Genomic DNA, 22,282 nt, shown 5'->3' on the forward strand with positions numbered 1-22,282 from the left:
AATTTAATAAAAATTATACTAAAATGATGGCATCTCCCAAGGTAAAATATTCCAAAATAAGCCTTCGTTTGGACTTCCGGGTGAGGACTGTCTCAGCGGAAACACCATTCAAAGTTAGAAAAATTAGGATACTTAAGGTTTTGGAATCTTGGAAGTCTTACAGTTAAAAGTGTGGAGTTAGTAGATGCGCTAAAAAAAGGAGAGTACAAATTGCTTTTATTCAAGAGACTAGGTAGAAAGGACAAAAGGCGAAACAACTAAGTACAACATACAAGTTGTAGTATGTAGGGAAAAGTAACGCTAGAAATGGAGTTGGTATAATTAATGAAAGTAAAATAAAAGTTAACGTAGTAGAAGTTGTAAGAACGAGTGATAAAATAACTTTAGTAAAATTTGTACTTAATGCCCTCGCCGCCAATGATATTTTAAATTTTTTCGTCGTGCGCCAAAACTATATTATTTTGTTAACGTGAAACGCTGTAAGTGTACATTAATGTTACACGTTTGTCAGTACAGAGTACACATTAATGTTACACTTGGCGGCGAGAGTGTTAAGAAGTATTGAATGCTGTGTGTGTATGCTCCTCAAACAGGGCAGGGTGAGAATGAAAGATAAGCTTTCTATGATCAATTATAGTAAGTGTATATCATATTGAGTGATATTCCATCAGAGGAGAAAGTTATAATAGGAGGTGATTTTAAGGCGCATGTGAGCCAATCCAAGACAGGATATGAATCAATACATGGAGGACTAGGATTTGGAACTAAAAATGAAGCTGGAGATGACATGCTTAAATAAGCAACAGCATTAGATATGGCCATTGTTAGCACATTCTTTCAAAAGAGAGAAAGTCAACTTAAAAACATACAAAAGTGGACAAAATCAATCCCAAATAGATATTTCATGACAAAAAAGGAAGATTATATGAATGTAAGGATCGCAAGGTAATAGTTAGTGGAAAAGTAAGCCAACAACATAAGTTGCTTGTACTGGACATCAAAGTAAAAAGCGAAACCTAACCAAAATATCGGAAAGAACCACAAAAATCAAGAAGTAAATGTTAAAAGAAAAAAAAGGAGGTCTATTCAGGGCAAAAATAGAAGAAAAAATGTATTGGAACATGAAATGAAGTCCTAATACAATTTGGAGAAAGATGGCTAGTATCATTAGAGGTACTGCTATTAAAATACTTGGAAAACCGTCAGGAAAGAAGTTTGAGAATAAGGAGACCTGGTGGTAATTTAACAAAGTTGAATAAAAAATAAGAGAGAAGAGAAAATTACATAAACAGTGGTAAGAAAATAGATCGGTCACAAATCTTCAAAACTATACAATAACCAAAAAGAAAGCAAAAGTTGCAGTAGCAAAAGCTAAATCAGAAGTGTATAGTAATCTATAAGATTAACTTAATACCAGGGAAGGAGAAGCCAAGATTTATAAAATAAAATCCTTTATAAAAGGTATATAATTTAAAAACCCAATCGGGCTATATCACAAAACGTTTTCGGAATCCGTATTCCATCATCAGTGTACTAGGTATACATGTATTGAGCCACTAAATATGTGGGTAAAACCCCGTTAAAAATTGTTTGTTTAAATTTAGTTTACATTATATGGTGTTAAATATTATGGTATTAAAGTTACCAGTAGATTTGGTAACATGGCGACGTATGACGCCACGTGAAGTTGCTGGTCCTGAGGCGATGTTGAACTGAGTTGCTTTCATCAACTCCTCGTAGACACATCGTCTCAGGACCAGCAACTACACGTGGAGTCATACGTCGCCATGTTACCAAATCTACTGGTAACTTTAACATAATAATATTTAACACCATATAATGTAAACTAAATTTAAACAAACAATTTTTAATGGGTTTTTACCCACATATTTAGTGGTTTAATACATGTATACCTAGTGCACTGATGATGGAATATGGATTCCGAAAACTTTTTGAGATACAACCCGATTTGGTTTTTAAATTATATACCTTTTATAAAGGATTTTTAATAAAAAATTTTATTTATAAAATAGCCAAACATAGTGTAAAGACAGCAAAAGATTTTAATCAGATTAGATGTATTATAGATAAAAAAAGTAAATACTAATTTACGAAAAGGATGTCAAAAAGAGATGGAAAAAGTACTTTGACAGGTTATTAAATGGAGAATTTGACAGACAACCAGTTAAGTTAACGGAGACAGTAACAGCAATGGTGACCAAAATAACAAACGAAGAAGTGGCTTAAACTATTCAAAAAATAAAGAAAGGTAAAGCAGTTGGACCAGAAGATATCCTTGGGAAAGTGTGGAAAGCATTAGGAGAGACAGGGACAAGTTGGTTAACAGATTTATTTAATAGAATTATGAAAGTTAGACAAATGCCAGACGAATGGATAAATCTACAAAAACAAGGGAGATGTACAACAATCTATAAACTAAAGGGCCATAAAACTACTTAGTCACACCATGAAAATATGGGAGAGAGCAATTGATAGACGGATACGTAAAGAAACCGAAATATCTGATAATCAGTTTGGCTTTATGCAAGGCAGATCAAAAACAGATGCGATTTTCATTATAATACGTTTGATAGAAAAATAGAGGAATAAAGAAACAAGTGCTCATATTGTATTTATTAATCTTAAGAAAGCATATGGTGAGTTCCTTGGGAGATTCTGTGGTCGGCACTCAATAAGAAAGGAATCCCCGGTGAATATGTAAAGATTGTCAGACACATGTATGGTAATATGTCGTGATGCTTAATGTATGCTGATGATGTAGTAGAAAATAGTAAAAGCAACTTAGAACAAAAACTGGAACAGTGGGGACAATCTCTTGAGGAAAAAGCTTTAAATCTTAGTAGGACAATAACAGAGTATTTGGAATGTTCATTTAAATATAAAGATAGTACAAATAAAAAGATATATTGGATGGATGGATGAAGTGGAAGAAAGCGAGTGGTGTGTTATATGATAGAAAAATTTCAATGAAGCTGAAGGAAAAATTCTATAAAACAGCCATAAGACCAGCTATGATGTACGGAACTGAATGCTGGGCAGTTAAAAAGAAAAAGGAACATCGAATGCATGTGGTGGAATGCAAATGCCTAGATGGATAAGTGGAGTGACAAAAAAGGATAAAATTAGGAATAAGTATATTAGAGGAAGTCTAGGGGTGGCACCGATTGTTGCCAAGATGAGAGAGCCTAGGTTAAGATGGTTAGTAGGAAACTAAGATGGTTAGTGGGTAGTTATATTCAACGTAGAGATATTAATCACCAATACGAAGAATTGCTAATCTGCGTGTTCCTGGAAGTAGTAGGAGAAGAAGACCAAAAAAGACCTGGCGGAGACGCTTAGGCAGGACATGTCGGTAAAGGGTATTAATATTGATATGACCCAAGATAGAAACTTGTGGAGAAATGTAATTAGAAAAGCCGACCTCGCATAGGGATAAAGGTCAAGAAAATGATGATGATGATGACTCAAAGAATGAAAATTGCAAAAGGTTGAAATATTATGGCCATTTCGAAAGAATGATTGATCATCATTCAATCTTCGCTTATCCACTGCTGGACATAGATCTCCCTCATAATTTTCCATCTATTTCGATCTTGTGCCTCTTGCATCCAATTCCTATGACAACGTTTTAGATCGTCAGTCCAACGTGTTGGTGGACGACCTCTGCTTCGGTAGGCATCATCTCTTGGTCTCCATTCCAGTATCCGCTTTGTCCATCTATTATCTGTCATTCGAGCCACGTGACCTGCCCAGTTCCATTTCAGTGTTGCTACTCTCTCTACTGCATCAGCCACTCCTGTTCTTTGTCGTAGCTGGCGATTTGGGATCTTGTCTCGTAGTGAAACGCCCAACATAGCACGCTCCATCGCCCTTTGACACACACGGATCTTTTGAACTGTTCTCCTTGTCATGGTCAACGTTTCGGCACCGTAAGTTAACACTGGCAAAACACACTGATTAAACGTTTTTCTTTTAAGGCATATTGGTATATCAGACGATTTGAAAATATGGTTCAGCTTGCCGAAGGCTGCCCAAGTCAGTCTTATACGACGGAGAAGCTCAACGGTTTGGTTATCTTTTCCTATGCGAATCTCATGACCTAGGTATTTATAGGCCATTACCTGGTCTATGGATCTTGTTCCTACGCATATATCTTCGCTGACTACAAGATTTGTCATCATCTGGGTTTTAGATATATTTATTTTCAATCCCCCTTCTAGCGAGGAAAGGTAGAGCTGATTTAAAAGTTCTTTGGCCTCATCTATCCTATCAGCTATTAGTACAATATCATCTGCAAACCTTAGATGGCTAAGCTTTTCTCCGTTTATGTTTATGCCCTTGTCGGTCAGTTTTGCCCTTTTACATATATATTCCAAAAGCGTAGTGAACAGTTTCGGCGATATGGTGTCCCCCTGGCGTACTCCACGTTGTATCGGGAATTTCTGGGTTTGACGATCACCCACTCTAACACTGGCTGTTGCGTTTTGGTATATATGTTTAATTATATTTATATACCGATAGTCAATTCGGCATTCTGTCAAGGCTTCCAACATTTTTTGTTGATTTACGGTGTCGAATGCCTTTTCATAGTCGACAAATATTAAAGCTAGTGGTTTATTATATTCAGTGCATTTTTCTATAAGATTTTTTATTACCAGTAGGTGATCGTTTGTTCCATAGCCTTTTCTAAAACCCGCCTGTTCTATGGGCTGATAAAATTCCAGTTTATTTTCTAGTCGTTTCGTAATTATTTTTGTAAATAGTTTATAAATATGTGAAAGTAGACTTATGGGCCTGTAATTCCTGAGGTCGGTAGCATCCCCTTTTTTATGAAGTATGATAATTTCTGCGTTATACCACTGGGTTGGTGTTATTGCTTCCTGCAAACATCTAGTGAATAGTTTGGCAAGGACCTGCCATAATCTTTTTCCAGCCACCTTCAAGGCATCTGCCACTATTTCATCGCCTCCGGGGGACTTATTGTTTTTCATTTCTTGCACTGACCTTCGAACTTCATTGGGTGTTACGTCCGGTAAAATTTCAGATCCCTGATTGATTATCTTTGGTAATGATCCACTCCGGTTACATTGCTGTTCTTTGTATAGTTGTCTATAAAAACTCTCTATCGTATTCATAATTTGAATTCTATCCTCAATGATTTGCCCCTGTTCATTTCTTAATTTGTGGACGTTTTTTCTTCCAATGGACATGCTCTGTCTGAGTACTTTCAAGCTTTTGTTTTCTTCTATTACTCTAGTTATTTCCATCGTATTGTATCGTCTCAGATCTTTTCTAACTTCCTTTTTAATTGTCTTATTCAAAATTCTTAGTTCATTTTGGTTATGATCCTGATTTTCCCTAAGTATTCTTCTTTCCTCTAGAAGATGTTTTGTGTTGTGGCTTAATTTTTTGTTATTATTTTCAGGACGAGGACAGTATTTCTTTTCAGCTTCTTTCAATATTTGAGTAATATTATTGTTCATTTCATTGATGCTGATATTCTCTAAGTCGTGTGTATCCAAACTAGTCTTAATATTTTCTTCGTAAAGTGTTATATCTTCTGGGAACAGCCACCTTCCACTTTTCTTTTTGAGGATCATTTTTGTTCTTTCAACTTCAGTGTTAAAAGTGGTTTTTGCTCTAACTAGTCTATGGTCGCTCCCTGTTGAAAATTTATTCAATACTGTTACATCCTGAACAATATCTTTCCGATTTGATATTATGAAATCAATCTCATTTTTTGTTCTTTGGTTCGGACTCTTCCATGTCCACTTACGTTGGGGTTTCTTTCCGAAGAATGAGTTCATCACAAAGAGATTTTCCTGATGTAAGAAGTCAAGAAGCCTGTTACCTCTCTCATTTCTCTCACCAAATCCAAAGTTTCCCATAGCAGATTCTGCATCATCTTGTTTGAATCCCAATTTGGCGTTAAAATCTCCAATTATCAATGTGTAATGTGTTTTTGAAGTTTGTATAGCTGCTCTGATATCTTCATAAAATTGGTCAACTTCCTCATTCGGGTGACTCGTAGTTGGTGCGTAAGCCTGTATAATTTTAAGTTTGTATCTTGGGTTTAATTTAAAAATAAGATAAATGACTCTGGTACATATACTTTTTATTGTGATTATGTTTGGTACCCATTTTTTATGGATTAAAAAACCCACTCCTCCAACAGATGAATCTTCGTTTCCTCTGAAATGGAACATATTTCCAGACTTAAGTATTATTTGATCTTCTTTTCGACGTCGAACTTCACTTATACCGATTATATCCCATTTTATGTGTTGTAGTTCATTCTCCAGTTCTATCATTGATGCTTCTGTTGATAAAGTTTGTACATTGTAGGCACATATATGCATTTGTCGTTTGTTTTGGTGGCCTGATCTCTTCCGGTGATTCTTAGCACCCTCTGCTCCAACACTATTCTGACCGCCACCTTGGTCAGGGAAATTGGAACCGCCGGGGACTGAGGGCCGTACACTTGATGTATCCATCATGAGGGGAAATTTGGCCTTGAAACGCCGCGCTGGCCAAGCGTGTTGGCGAGTTTTAGAGTTGTAGTAGAAGAAGGAAATATAGTGACCCGTCTGCCTTCGGAAACCTAATCGCCATTCGGGGTCGGAAGAAACAAGAGTTAGCCAAGAGAGGCTGATAGGAAAGATTAAAGACATTTCACTCAAGACAAGTTGAAAAAGAGTAAAATGTGAAGGCCCTTATGATCCGCCAGGTGCGTTTCATAAGCGTATGAGTATTTATTCACTTTGTGTTCCCGCTCATACCTCGGGGTGTTGACTACAGACTGTATGGCTCGTCCAGCATGCCATAGCATGAAGAATAGGGCGCACGCCATTTTTCCAAAGTTGACACCCCACTCCATGGCCTGACAATAAATGATTGATCAACGATGGCCAAAGCGAATGTAACAGTGGATCCCCACCAACGACAGGAAAAATGGTGGAGCAAAAAGACCGCGGAGACAAAAAGTAAATGGTGCAATGGAAGAAAGAGGTTTACATGTAGATACCTGGAAGAATCGTAAGCGTTGGAAGGCAAGATGCGAGAAATGGCGACAGCTATAATACTTAAATTCATTGTTTTATTTACGTTAAAAGAAAACCGCTTTATGTACGATTGATTTACGTTTACTTTAAACTAAAACCAAAAAGGGTATTGCAATTTAACACCAATTAAACGTTGGTTATAAATATTAATTACAACTCAAGTTATGAATACACGGCAAGTGATAGTGTATGATAATGTAAACATTTTCTATGACCAAGGTAGTCCTTTTATCGAACGTCAACTTTTTTATTAATCGCACTGTTTCTTCAACTGATGATATTTTATACTATTATGACTAATATTAAACGCATCAACCATTTCTTTTTGTGTACCAAGCAAAATCGGATTCATTATCTTTAAAGAAGAGTCCTACAGATTGAGATATTATAACTAGGGCGAGCCACTATCCAATGAGCTTGTTCTTTTTTTTAATAAAAAAAATTCTTATGCCTTACCATATTCGAAAACCCGACCCGATAAATTTTTAAAATCAGTAATATAATGCTCTAACCACAGCGCCATCGAGGAGTTTTCAGCGTCAAGTGAATTATTTTCTGATTTCATTTTTAGGTAGTTCAAAATATATTAATTTTAAAACAATATCGGATATTCGTTTCTAATAAAAGTTATTCTGAAAATGCACTGCACATGATTAACAAAGGTACCGACAATCGATCGATTTTATGCTTATCAAACTGAGATCGTAAATACGTTCTATAGGTATTTTTAAATACCAACATTAAAAAAAATATGCGCTATTTTGTTGTTTTATTAAAAAAAAAACAGTAAAACACTTACTAGTAGTAGGAGGTACAGCGTTGCAATAAAATGAACCAGATGTACCCGCCTTGGTAGGACAACAGGATATGGGTAAATCAGCACTATTCATAACTGGCGCCCAGTCTTTATAACTCCCAACTCCACAGCATGTGAACTACAAAATTAAAACATATTTTACAATAGTGGAAAACAATAATAACATGTTAATACAAAAATATATAAATGAGCCTTTAGAACACACCAACATGTTTAAGGGCTTGACTGAACACAAACATCCTTAAAGTTGCAAGTACCTTAAAGGAACTTATACATGAGTGGCATACGTAATTTTCTATTATACCTACATTAACATTTAATTAGAATTTATATTGATAAAAAAATATATTACAACGAAAGTAGCAAAATATGTTATGGTCTCACAGCCCAACAAGATTAAAAAACAATGTTGATGATGGAGAAGTAATAAATTATTTTAAAGGTTTTTAATGTCCTGCTTCAAAATTCATTCTTTATTTTCGTAACTAGTTTTTTTTTGTAATTGATTGTCAAATTTTTTTAGCCTTTACCGAGATTTTAATTATCAATACTTTACTTTGTCAAATTTAAAGTCAGGCCCCTCGTATATTTCAGAAGCTGTCTATTGGCAGCCCAAATGCTGCCATTCAATGTTTTTATATATTGACCGCAGAAGTGCTGTGAAAAATCTTAATGAAGTATTGTCTTCCTGTGATTATACTAGGCCTATATTCATTTTTTCTGCGTTTTTATATAACTGATTACTTGACGTCAGTTTCGATTTTAAGTTACGTATTTTGACGTCATACATAACGTTAAAAATATATTTTTTTCCAGATTTAGCCATACGACTCGCACTCCCTTTAAGGGGAAAATTCACTCATCCCAGATACCTACGGTATTAAAAGGATTGAGCACTGGTGGGACTCTTTCCGTGTTATCGAGCCCTAGGTGACTTGGTATGCTGGAGTATCCCCCAAAAATTTTCGTACACATCTGGACATTGAGAGTAGTACAGCTTTTGGCATGGTCATGTAGAGATGGTCATTCAGACCTAGCTTTTTTATGTCTTCTAGGAGGTTCTTTGGAATGACTCCAGTAGTAGAGAGAATAATAGGTATTGTCTGGGTACTTTCCATTCTCCACTGTCTTCGTATTTGAATTTCCAGATTCCTGTAGTTGGCAATTTTTTCGTTCTGTTTAACACGAAGATTATTGTTGTTGGGTATCGCCACATCAATTAATGTTGTTTGTCTCTTTAGTTTATTATCTAGTATGAGATCTGGTCTATAATGTGCCACTGTTTGGTCTGTGAGCACAGTGCGGTCCCAGTATAGCTTGTAGTTGTCATTCTCAAGTATACTCTCAGGAACGTATTGATAATATGGAAGATGGTTTGTTTGAAGAAGTCCCAGTTTGATAGCTATCTCTTGATGAATGATCTTTCCTACTGAATCGTGCCGTTCCTTATATTCATATTTTTATTCCAGATTTAGCCATACGACTCACACTCCCTCTAAGGGGAAAATTCACTCATCCCAGATACCTACGGTATCAAAAGGATTGAGCTCTGGTGGCACTCTTTCCATGTTATCGAGTCCTAGGTGACTTGGTATGTCGGTGTATCTCCCAAAAATTTTCGTACGCCTCTGGACGTCGAAAGTAACACAGCTTTTTGCATAGTCTTATATAGATGTTCATTTAGACCCAGCTTTTTTATGTTTTCTAGGAGGCTCTTCGGGATGACTCCAGTGGTAGAAAGAATAATAGGTATCGTCTGGGTACTTTCCATTCTCCATTGTCTCCTGATTTGTATTTCTAGATCTCTGTACTTGGCGATCTTTTCGTTGTATTTAACACGTAAATTATTGGTGTTGGGTATCGCCACATCAATAAGTGTTGTTTGCCTAGTAATTTTATTAACTAGTATGAGATCGGGTCTATTATGGGCCACTGGTTGGTCTGTAAGCACAGTGCGGTCCCAGTATAGCTTGAAGTTGTCATTTTCAAGCATTCTATCAGGGACGTATTGATAATAAGGAAGATGGTCGGTTTGGAGAAGTCCCAGTTTGTCAGCTAGTTCTTGGTGGATAATCTTTCCTACTGAGTCATGACGTTCTTTATAATCAGTACCGACAAATGCCTGGCAGCCACCGGTAAGATGTTGGATGGTTTCTTGGGCTTGGCATCCATATCGGCATTTGTCATTTTGGACTTGAGGATCTTTAACAATATATTTCAGGCAATTTTTAGTTGGAATAACCTGATCCTGAATGGCAAGTAGGAAACCCTCAGTCTCGGGAAACATCTTTCCTGATGTCAACCAATAGTTCGACGCTGTATTGTCGACATATTCTTGGCTGATCTCATTAAGATGTCGCCCATGCAGAGGTTTACTCATCCAGGCGCGCATTTTCTTGCTTAGTCAGGTGGTTTATGCGCATTTCTTGTTCCCTCAGTTTAAGCGGCGTCGTATCATCTACTGCGTAAATTGCTCGATGTAAAGTAGATGTCTCAGCCTGTACCTGAAAATAAGTTCTTAAATTAGCAATTTGTTTATCCAATTGCTCACCTATATCCATAAGTCCTCTTCCCCCTTGATACCGTGGTAATGTTGTTCTCTCTACTGCACTACGTGGATGATGTTTTTGCGCCTTTGTGAGAAGTGTTCTTACTTTCCGCTGAAGACCCTCTATATCCGTTTTTGACCACTTTATAATACCAAATGAGTAGCTCAGCGCGGAACAGGCGTACGTATTTAATGCCTTAAACAAATTTTTACTGTTAAGATATGACCGATTTAGTTGTCTTACTCTTCGCACGAACTCCGAAGTTAGTTCAGTTTTCATTTGTTTATGGTCAATTTTCCGCGCTTGTTTTACTCCGAGATATTTGTACATATCATTTTCACCCATTGCCTCGATGTTTTGGCCATCTTGCATATCGAAACCTTCGGGCTGAACCTTTCCTCTGACTATGTTTAGTATACGGCACTTGTCTAGTCCAAAATTCATACTGATATCATTTGAGAAATTTTCTACAGTTTTTAGCATCTCATCTAAGTGGTTTCGAGTGGAAGCCATTAATTTTAAATCATCCATATACAACAGATGATTAAGCTTCGCTACAACAGTGTTGTTATTTTTGATGCTAAAACCTGAGTCAGTAGAGTTCAGCAGCTGAGATAGTGGGTTCATTGCTAGGCAAAACCAAAGTGGACTCAACGAGTCCCCCTGGAAAAGCCCCCGGTTAATAGGGATATCTTCAGTTTCGATATTAATTTCACCCGGTATTTGAAGGTGAATTTTAGTCTTCCACTCTGCCATTATATGCTTCAAAAAGGTCACGAGATGATCATCGACTTTATATATTTTCAATATATCTATAAGCCATTCATGCGGCACTGAATCAAAAGCCTTCTTGTAGTCAATGAAGGCAGTAAAAAGGTTTCTTTTTTTGTTGTATGCCTGGTTAGAAATGACTGAGTCGATAATAAGTTGTTCCTTGCAGCCCATGGACCCCTTAGCGCATCCTTTCTGTTGAGGCTCTATGATATTGTTCAGAGCACAATGTTGGTAGATACGCCGGGCCACACAGGATGTGACCAATTTGTACAAAGTTGGAAGACAAGTAATTGGGCGGTACTTTGCTGGGTCTTGGGTGTTACTTTGATCCTTCGGTATTAGATAAGTGGTTCCCTGAGTAAGAAATGATGGTATTTCCTGTGAATTAGAAATAATATTATTAATAAATGCTGTTAAAAGCTCATGAACACTCCGAAACTTCTTTAGCCAGAAGTTTTGAACTCCGTCTGGTCCAGGAGATTTCCAGTTATGAAGCTCTTTGATAATGTTCGAGACTTCTTCAGTGGTGAAAGGTTCATAAGGAATATTACTGTAGTGTTGACAGTTGTTCGTCGTTTGTTCAATCCATCCAGCATTGTTGTTATGAGTAGCTGGCGTCGAAAGTTGGTTTCCCCAAAACTCATGAATTTCTTCTTGGCTTGGGTAGGATTTATTTACATTTTCTACGGTGGAATTTAGTTTTCTATAGAAAGCCTTCTCTGCATTCTCAAAAAGTATATTGTCGCATTTACGGTTGTTACTAACTTTGTATCTCCTTAGGCGACCTGAATAAACGGAGAGTTTTTGTTTTAATGTGTCCAGGCAGTGTTGAGCTGTGTTGTTTTCTGGATCATGTTGTGAGTGTCTTGGAGTGTTCAGAATTATTTCTTCAGTTCTTTTAATTACTTTTTGACTTCTCACTCCTCGGATGTATTCTGTAATTTGTCCAATATCCCTGCTAATAACCCCTGCTAATAACATTAGCAATTGCTGCACGATAAATCAGCATATGCAAATATTCTAATGTATGGGCTTCCACGATATAATTGGGTAGGACCTCAGTGTTTATAATTTGTAACAGCGCACCTAGTTTCTTACAAGAGTTTATTTTTGGTAGCGGTGGTCTGCTAAGTGGGTTTGTACCATTAAACTCTTGTACGGCACGTGCCATTTCTCTTACCAGGCTATCGTGCAATTCGTTGTTGTCCTGCTGCGTATTAACAGGTTGAGTTTCTTGTATGATGGGCTCAGGGATCTGCTCATTAGGGATTTGATTATGGACTTGATCCACAACTAGCTCTTGGTTATGAATCTCCCGTTCGACTTCGCTTCTGATAGTATCGCGTCTAGCCTCTGGGATAAGATTATTTCTTATAATTACCCGGTATTGATCTGCTATTCGCTGTTCAGATATTTGAATCTCTGGGTACTCCCTGCAAAATTCGGCATACAGTTGTTGTCGATAGCCGATCGTTTCTCGACCGAGGTTCGTCACCTTGTAATAGAAACGCAAAATGTTTTCATTAATAGACACAGTCCATTTCATGCGCTGCCTCGATCGTCCCGCTTGAGTGAGCGCCGGCTGATGTTCCAGCGCAGCACCTTCAGCGGGTGGAGCTCGTGTTGTTGTTTGGCTCATTTGTGGTTCTTCTTGTTGTTGGGCTGTAGCTGATTGTATGACAGGGGCCCGCCTCCTCAACATCCTGCCACCGACGTCCCGCATGCTGTCACGTCCATCGCCGGCTCCAGACGTGCCCTGGCGATCCCCAGGCAGCGACCCTAAACATAAATTATTAAACTCCATTTTCATAGGTGTGCATTTTATACCTACTGTCAGGTGTCAGTTTTTGTTTCACGGCAGGTATGCCTGCTACCCTCTGGGTATCGGTTCTAAGAATACCCAGAGAGTATCCCCCATTCGCAGGGGGCCGCGCCTGATAGAAGAACTGACAAAAAAAACTCCCACAGGATATTTTTATTATCCAGATTTAGCCATACGGCTCACACTCCCTCTAAGGGGAAAATTCACTCATCCCAGATACCTACGGTATCAAAAGGATTGAGCTCTGGTGGGACTCTTTCCATGTTATCGAGTCCTAGGTGACTTGGTATGTCGGTGTATCTCCCAAAAATTTTCGTACGCATCTGGACGTCGAAAGTAACACAGCTTTCTGCATAATCTTATATTATATAATTATACTATTATATTAGTTATACATATATATTATTATATATTATATTATATAATTATACATAATCTTTTATTATTATTATTATTATTATTATTATCATTATACAACGATATCGAGGCAATGCAGAGTTTATGTGGCCCAAATTACAAAATATTTGTAGGTACTAAACTAAATAATATAATATCAAGTTTTCAACAAAGTAAAAATAATATCTAAAGGAATTAGTACTTAGAAAAAGTTCTTGCAATAATAGCAAATTACAAAAATACAAGTATTACAAAATATACATAAGATTAAAAAATTTATTCTAATGAAGAGAATTTATATCAAATATATCCTTACCATTTTAACAGTTTTCAGAAAAAAAATACAAACATAGTTAACATAAAACTAGGTACAATATCCTGTTATGTTTTCATCAAACTTGATAACTATTGAAACTATTTAAACTAGTAGCCTCTACTGTCATCACTTCTGTTCCATTTATCAAAAACTCGGTTAAGTCAAAATTTTTTCCCTACAATTGTTTTAAAAGGGTCCTTTTTCAATTTATAGTTATGATTTCTTAGTCTAACCTCTTCGTTAATATTAAAAAAGTTTTATGTTCCCCAAAAATCCAGCCTAAGCATTCTATAAGTAGATATGACATCACCTCTTTCCTTGTTGATATTGTTGATAATTTTTCTGTTATTCCGTCAGTAAAAGGCACATTTGAAAACATAGCATCCGTGTCAACTGTAAATGCACAGAAAAATGTTCTTTTAAATATATTTTACCATTAGATTTGTCTAATAACGGTATACCAGTTTTTGTACACAATTTTGATCTCACTAATTTGTAAAACACTTTGAGACCTCTGGAACTAACTCTACTTCCATAGTTACTTCTCGATAATCTTAACTCGTCTGTCAGCATATTGGAAAATTGTCTATGAATACGCATATTTTCCTCAGATGGATTATTCCGTACCCTTTTTCCGGCCCAATTACTTCGGTAAAATACTGATCTAATTTAATTTAATCTTTTACTAAATTCTTTGACTATTTTTTTCATTGATTGCACCGGTAATGTCCAATTGAGCTTGTGTCTGAAGAACTACGTAGTCCGAAATACCTATTGGCAAAAGGTAATGAATTTCACTGAGAAGTTCTTTCTCATTAGCGGTTATTAAGTCTAAAACTGAAAGTGTATTACCTTTGCGATATTTAGTAGGTTGTGTTACAAATTGGTTCATATTAGTTTAAAAAAATAAATTGTAAATAGGAACACTGGGTTGGAATTGGCCATTTTAAATGTTTAAACTTGAAATCTCCACTTAATCACATCTTATATTTTATTGTTAGTTCCTTGTTAAGTACTTTACATTTTTCCACTTCCTCTCGCTCTTTATTCAAATAGTTTATTTGATATTTGGTTAAGTCATCCTTCAATTAAACTCTAGAAAATTTGGTTCCTAACAACCTCCTCTTATTGCTCAACAGAAATAATGGACTATCATTATCTGCAACTTTAACCTTTAATGGCCTAGGCTATTACTATTGTTAACCATTCCAATACAAAACATGGACGTAAATGAGGGATTGTGCGGTTTTATTGGATCTAAAAACGTGGAAACCTTGGATACATATTCTGCCTCATTATCGTCACCTTTTGATTCCGGTAAATTATACAAAATTAGGTTAAACGATTTCTGATAACGAATATTTGCTTCTTGTAAACAGTCCTCGAACTCCATTGTCAAGTGTATTCTTAGCCCCCTTTCAGACGAGGATACTGTATCCGAGATACGCGTATCCGAGACGCAGATATTACATAGACTCAAATGGAGCTTTTCACACGAGACGCGCGAGAGATACAGTATGCGAGATACCGAATTCAGTATCTCAGACTTTCCTGTCGCCGACGACTGAATGCGTATCCCAGATACAGAAGAAACATTACGTTAAATGAACGCTTTCAGACACGAATACTTTTGCACCACATTCCATAGACGCGCGATTTTCTGTCGAATAATTGTGAATGAGCAACGAAAGAAAGACGGTGTTTTCTGAATATAGTTAAATAATGGAGCGTACTGTATTTCACAGTGACAAATTTATTTGTTTGGTACAATCAAATCCCTGTCTATGGGATACAGCATCGCCAGATTACTGCAATAGAAATAAAAAGCAGCAGTGCTGGGTCAAAAATTCTAAGCGACAATTTTGAGGCCATGACTGCAGTACAGCAAAATGAATATGGTAAGAAATAAACGTGTTTTTATTATAAATACATAGTAGAATATTTTAATATTTTGTTTCATACGTATACAGTTTAGTTTTAAAAGTTTGCTAATTGGAATTTTGATTATTTAACAAATATCAAACTACATTATTGTGAAAGGAATACGGTCATTTTTTATTTAGGGCGAGGTAAACAATTTACAAATTGGAGATAAGTACACATATTTATTTTAAATTTAAGTCATAGACTTTAACTTTAAAAAGTCATAGAAAGCCGTTTTTTGATGAAATAATTCTACGCATAGTTGTGTCTTTTTTACTCAATTGAATTTCCAAAATTTTATGAAGTTCTTCAAACGACTTCACAGACATTCGAAAATAATTAAAAAACTTCGATGGATCTTGCAATAAATTTTCTCTTAATTTCTCTTAAAAAAGGTTTCTCTTAATTCTACAATAGGATGAACCCACAAATTACGTCGTCTTTTCAGTTTCTTTTTATTTAATATGTTTAGCACAGCATAACACACTCTTCTACATCCATAATCCAAAAATATAACCGCACTGCACTGCTACTATTTTCACACTGACGAGCATGCCCGTGAATCCGATACAGCCGCCATCGAAAATTCTGTATCTCGCATACAGTATCTCGGATACAGTATCCTCGTCTGAAAGGGGGCTTAGCCCCCTTTCAGACGAGGATACTGTATCCGAGATACGCGTATCCGAGACGCAGATATTACATAGACTCAAATGGAACTTTTCACACGAGACGCGCGAGAGATACAGTATGCGAGATACCGAATTCAGTATCTCGGACTTTCCTGTCGCCGACGACTGAATGCGTATCCCAGATACAGAAGAAACATTACGTTAAATGAACGCTTTCAGACACGAATACTTTTGCACCACATTCCATAGACGCGCGATTTTCTGTCGAATAATTGTGAATGAGCAACGAAAGAAAGACGGTGTTTTCTGAATATAGTTAAATAATGGAGCGTACTGTATTTGATAGTGATAAATTTATTTGTTTGGTACAATCAAATCCCTGTCTATGGGATACAGCATCGCCAGATTACTGCAATAGAAATAAAAAGCAGCAGTGCTGGGTCGAAAATTCTAAGCGACAATTTTGAGGTCATGACTGCAGTACAGCAAAATGAATATGGTAAGAAATAAACGTGTTTTTATTATAAATACATAGTAGAATATTTTAATATTTTGTTTCATACGTATACAGTCTAGTTTTAAAAGTTTGCTAATTGGAATTTTGATTATTTAACGAATATCAAACTACATTATTGTGAAAGGAATACGGTCATTTTTTATTTAGGGCGAGGTAAACAATTTACAAATTGGAGATAAGTACACATATTTATTTTAAATTTAAGTCATAGACTTTAACTTTAAAAAGTCATAGAAAGCCGTTTTTTGATGAAATAATTCTACGCATAGTTGTGTCTCTTTTACTCAATTGAATTTCCAAAATTTTATGAAGTTCTTCAAACGACTTCACAGACATTCGAAAATAATTAAAAAACTTCGATGGATCTTGCAATAAATCTTGATACAGCAAACTATACGTTCCCTTGGTTTCTCTTAATTCTACAATAGGATGAACCCACAAATTACGTCGTCTTTTCAGTTTCTTTTTCTTTTTATTTAATATGTACTACAGCATAACACACTCTTCTACATCCATAATCCAAAAATATAACCGCACTGCACTGCTACTATTTTCATACTGACGAGCATGCCCGTGAATCCGATACAGCCGCCATCGAAAATTCTGTATCTCGCATACAGTATCTCGGATACAGTATCCTTGTCTGAAAGGGGGCTTATTATTTTCAACAAAGAACAACTTTTGTCCATTTTTTGTTGAGTTGCTGAAACTTGACTGTCCTAATATTTTATTGCTGCTATACTGCAAATTCCGGTTCTATAAGCTACAGGTAAAAGTACGACTAGCAGACAATAATTATTATTGATTTTTATATAACTTGTTATTTAAATAGTCGTAAATAATTGAATAGAATAGAATAGAATAGAAATATGCTTTATTGTCACTGAAAATTATTGAACAATTTTATGAACAAAGCTAAAAAAAATCAGTCAAAAAGTACAAAAAGTATAAAACAAAAACAAATATAATAAAAAAACAGAACAATACCAATTTAAATTAGTAAAATTATTGTATAACTTACATAATTTGTACACACAACAACAAATGAGACAAATTGTAGCCACTGCTTGAGACACCCAAATGTAATTATAAACAATACTAATTTTGTTTCTTTGTTATACATTAAGAAACTCGTCAACTGAATAATATGGTCTTTCAGAGAGATAGATTTTTTTTGTCATCTTACGAAACTTAATGAAAGATGTTGCGGATTTAATTTCTCTTGGAAGGTGATTATAAAGTTCTTTTGCACTATATAGAATAGAATTTTTTACTAGCTGAGTGGACGGGATCGGTAAATAAACGTTACAATCCGAATTTCTAATGGAGTAGCCATGATCAGGTCTATCGGGAAAAATGTTTAGATGCTTGCGAATCAAATAAACGGTTTCCAAAATAAATAAAGAGGGAAGCCTCAAAATTCCGTGATTTTTGAAGTAGGTCTTGCAATGAGTTGTTTGTTTGAGACCAAATAGATAACGAATTGCTCTTTTTTGCAACTTCAAAATAGAATCAAATTGGGCCGCTGTACTAGAACCCCAAAATGGAAGCCCGTATCGAAGATGGGACTCGAACAATGAGAAATATGCCATTTTGACAGAAGATAAATTTAGTTCCTTCGAAACAGATCTTATTGCAAAGCAAACTGAGGCTAGTTTCTTCCTTAAGGAGTCAGTATGCAAGGACCATTTAAGATCGCTGTCGACAAGAATACCTAGAAATTTCACGAAATTAACGATACTGATTTGGCTTTCATTCAAAAGTAAGGGTTGAATGACTCCTTTATAAGATAATGCTACTGTCTTATCCACGTTAAAGCTAAGTAAGTTTGAGTCTGACCAAGCCTCGATTATAAGCAAATCAGCGGTTATAATTGAATGAAGCGTTGAAATATTAGAAAATACTGGTATCATCAGCAAATAGAAAAATTTTCCCTTTAATTTTCAAGTAAGTGATGTCATTAATAAAAAGTAAAAAAAAGAATGGGACCTAATACTGAACCTTGCGGTACTCCACACTCAATGTCTTTACAACTAGAGTCGGTGTCTTTTATTCTAACCAATTGTTTCCTACCTACCAAGTAAGTTTTGAACCAATTCAAAGACACATCCCGAATTCCATAGAAAGGTAATTTTTATAATAGAATGTCGTGATTTACGCAGTCAAAGGCTTTGGAATAGTCGCAGAAAACGGTGGCGGTGGAGAGGTTACTATTTAGTGATAGATATACCTCATGTAACACAGAAAACATGGCATCACTAGTACATTTATTAGACAAAAAGCCGAACTGATTTTGCGATAAAATATTATGTTTAAGGAGAAAGGGCATAAGTCGAACTTTTATAAGCCTTTTCCTGAAAAACCACAATAAAAATACGTGGGATGAACTCACCCTATAATTGTAATATGCGTTTCTTATCACTTATTACTTTTGCTTTGAATATTTTAAAATTAATTTTAAATGAAGAAACCACTCCTTTTACGTGAATTTTACACCGCAATATAAACAAGTCTTACGGATTTAATGACATAATTCGATTTTCATTATATTTTCATATTTTCATTATATTCCATGTAGTACGATTACAACTCGATTCGCCTCCATTCACACCAAGAATAATCATGACTCGTTAACCACCGAAGCTTGCGACGAATATATGTAAATATAGATTATATAAGACATATCATTAGATATATATATATATATATATATATATATATATATATATATATATATATATATATATATATATATATATATATACACTTCTCCAAGAAATTAACCCACTACTTCAATAAATCAATTTTATTTGTAAACAGGCAAAGAATAAAAAATAAAACTTCACCAGATTTATTCTACATTTTATTAGTAATTATAACAATTTGTCTAATCATCAGAAAATGTTAAAGTACAGGAGAAAAAAGAATAAAACGGAAAATTCTAAAAAAGTAATGAAAGAAAAGTAAACTAAAATATGAAAAAAATCTTAATAACGAGTCGTTTCCACCTTTACTACGTATAACAGCCTCACATTGTTGGCCCATCCTTAAAATTAATTGCCGTATTTCATTTTGGTCTAGTTCTCTCCAAATCTGGATCAGCCTGTCTCCCACTTCCTGTAAGTTGTTTGGTTGAATCGGTGTGGCTCTTAATCGCCTACCAAGGATATCCCAGAGATTTTCAATCGGATTTAAATCCGGACTATGTGCTGGCCATTCCATAGTGTTAATTTCTACCTCTTCTAGATAATTTCTGACGATCTGTGCAGCGTGAGGTCTGGCATTCTCTTGCATTAGTAAGAAATTTTCACCGATATAAGGATCAAATGGTACTACATGTTGTTCCAGGATCTCCAATATGTACCTTTCAGCTGTAACAGTTCCATTTTGTATGACCACTAGGTCTGTATGTGCGGTCAAAGAAATACCACCCCACACCATAATGGATCCTCCACCAAAAAATGCGGTGTGTGAGAAGTTACACTGAGCATATCGTTCGATGGGTCGTCGCAACACACGAACACGTCTGTCGTTATTGTACAAACAAAATCGGAATTCATCAGTAAATAGCACTCGTTCCCAGTCAGCCTCTAACCAATTAACGTGTTCTCTGGCAAAATGTAATCTCCTCCATCGATGCTCTGCAGTTAATAGAGGACCTCGGGCGGCAATCCTAGGTTTTAAGTTGTATTCCCTAAGTCACTGGCGAACAGTTTCAGTACTAATTTGTATAGCATGCACGTCTCGAAGCTGAATTTGTAGACTTCGATGTGATACAAAACGTTGTCGAAGAGGAGAAATTCTTAAAAATCGATCTTGAATAGAGGTAGTTACCCGGTTTCGTCCTTGCCCTGGTCTGCGAGTATGATCCCCTGTTTCGAGGAATCTTTCTAACACCCGTGAGACGGATGTGTGGGACACATTAAACCGACGACCAATTCATCGGTAACTCCAACCTTCTTCCGACAGTATCACTGCTTGGACCCATTTATCTCGGGTTAAATTACGTGATTGACGCTCCAAAATAAACACAATTAACAATAATCAACAATAAACAGTAGCCGAATAAAATTCGTGAATACTTGGAAATTAGTATATTTATAGAATTAGTACATTTTTTGCTTCTGTTTGTTTTGTTGCAAAAAAAACTATAGCGATAAAATACAGTGAATAAATATAGAGTGTACGAATAGCATATACAAGGGGCTTGCAAAATATAACATTACAATGGAAATTTTTATTAACACTAATAAAATATTTTAATATTTCAAAATGGTGCGTTAATTTATTGGAGAAGTGTATATATATATATATATATATATATATATATATATATATATATATATATATATGTATATAGATATATATATATATATATATATATATATATATATATATATATATATATATATATATATATATAACTTATTGTTGTGTTTCATTTCATCAATCAAAAATAGAATAAAATTTTTATTTTGTTATAGAACGCGGGCACATAAATTTGCAACGCCCTGTACATCGATTTGTAAATATTTGTTATACGTTAGTTTTAAGCAGTGGGTTTATCCATAATGAGTTTTACCCTGAAGGACTAAAAAACATTAGTAAATACTTAAATGTGAATAGACAATTGTTTCCTGGTATTTGTAGATGTTATATTTTAAAAGCCTTTGGTTTTGAGTGAATGTTTTGAATGTTTTGAAAGTTTGTAGTAGAACAGGTTATTATGTGATGGTCATCCGAAAGAAGCAGTTGAAGTTTTGTATAGTCAGTTAAGAAGCCAGTGGTGTTAATAGTTATAAGTGGGTGGCTGAAAGGTGGAACGAGAGATAAGTCAAAGTTGAGAAGTCGAATACCTCCTTGATTCGATAAAGTCCAAGTAAGTCAATAGAACTATAACTATTAAAAATATTTGCGACACCAAGTAAAAAAAATACTTGGGTCTCAGGATATTGTTAGTATATGAAAGAGAGGAGAGAATTTTGGAGTTTGTTAAACGAGTACTGGTAAAAGAGGCCTGCTCGTGTTTTGGAGAAAGAGTTGGTGGTATGCTGATAGTCTGATACTTAGAACGGAGAAGGCTTTGATTGGTAGCATCGAGTTAGAATCTATGGAGAAGCTATGAGCATATTAACGTGTGTATTAAAAACGGCGTAGGTAGGCGTGGCTAACGGTGATACCAATATGGCGGTGGGATCATGGCCGGACTCAATAATATTAAAACTACTATAAAAATATGACTAGTTATTCAAAAGATTTAATCATAATCTACAAAGTGCAATACATTTTTAATAAACTATGATTTATTTATCCCGCGGTAAACACTAAAAACACGATATATTACACATAAAGATAAATTAATACAGTCAAATACTATTAATTTATTCTCTGAACTACGGGCCATTACTTTGTTTACATATTTGTATACTAACCTGTAAAACGTTATTCCTGAAG

At 35.4% G+C, this 22,282-nt stretch overlaps 1 protein-coding gene across 3 annotated transcripts in view; it reads right to left on the reverse strand.

The window, feature by feature from the left end:
* LOC140434685 (CD63 antigen-like) overlaps positions 1–22,282 on the reverse strand; it is a 194,036-nt gene that overhangs the window by 52,181 nt on the left and 119,573 nt on the right. For all 3 annotated transcript variants that reach the window (XM_072523122.1, XM_072523121.1, XM_072523120.1), the window contains exon 5: positions 7,882–8,017. In XM_072523122.1, coding sequence (XP_072379223.1) covers positions 7,882–8,017 — 136 coding nt within the window. The remainder of the gene's footprint in view (positions 1–7,881; positions 8,018–22,282) is intronic.

This window comes from Diabrotica undecimpunctata, chromosome 2 (genome assembly GCF_040954645.1).
Source record: "Diabrotica undecimpunctata isolate CICGRU chromosome 2, icDiaUnde3, whole genome shotgun sequence".
In the NCBI taxonomy this organism is placed as follows: domain Eukaryota; kingdom Metazoa; phylum Arthropoda; class Insecta; order Coleoptera; family Chrysomelidae; genus Diabrotica; species Diabrotica undecimpunctata.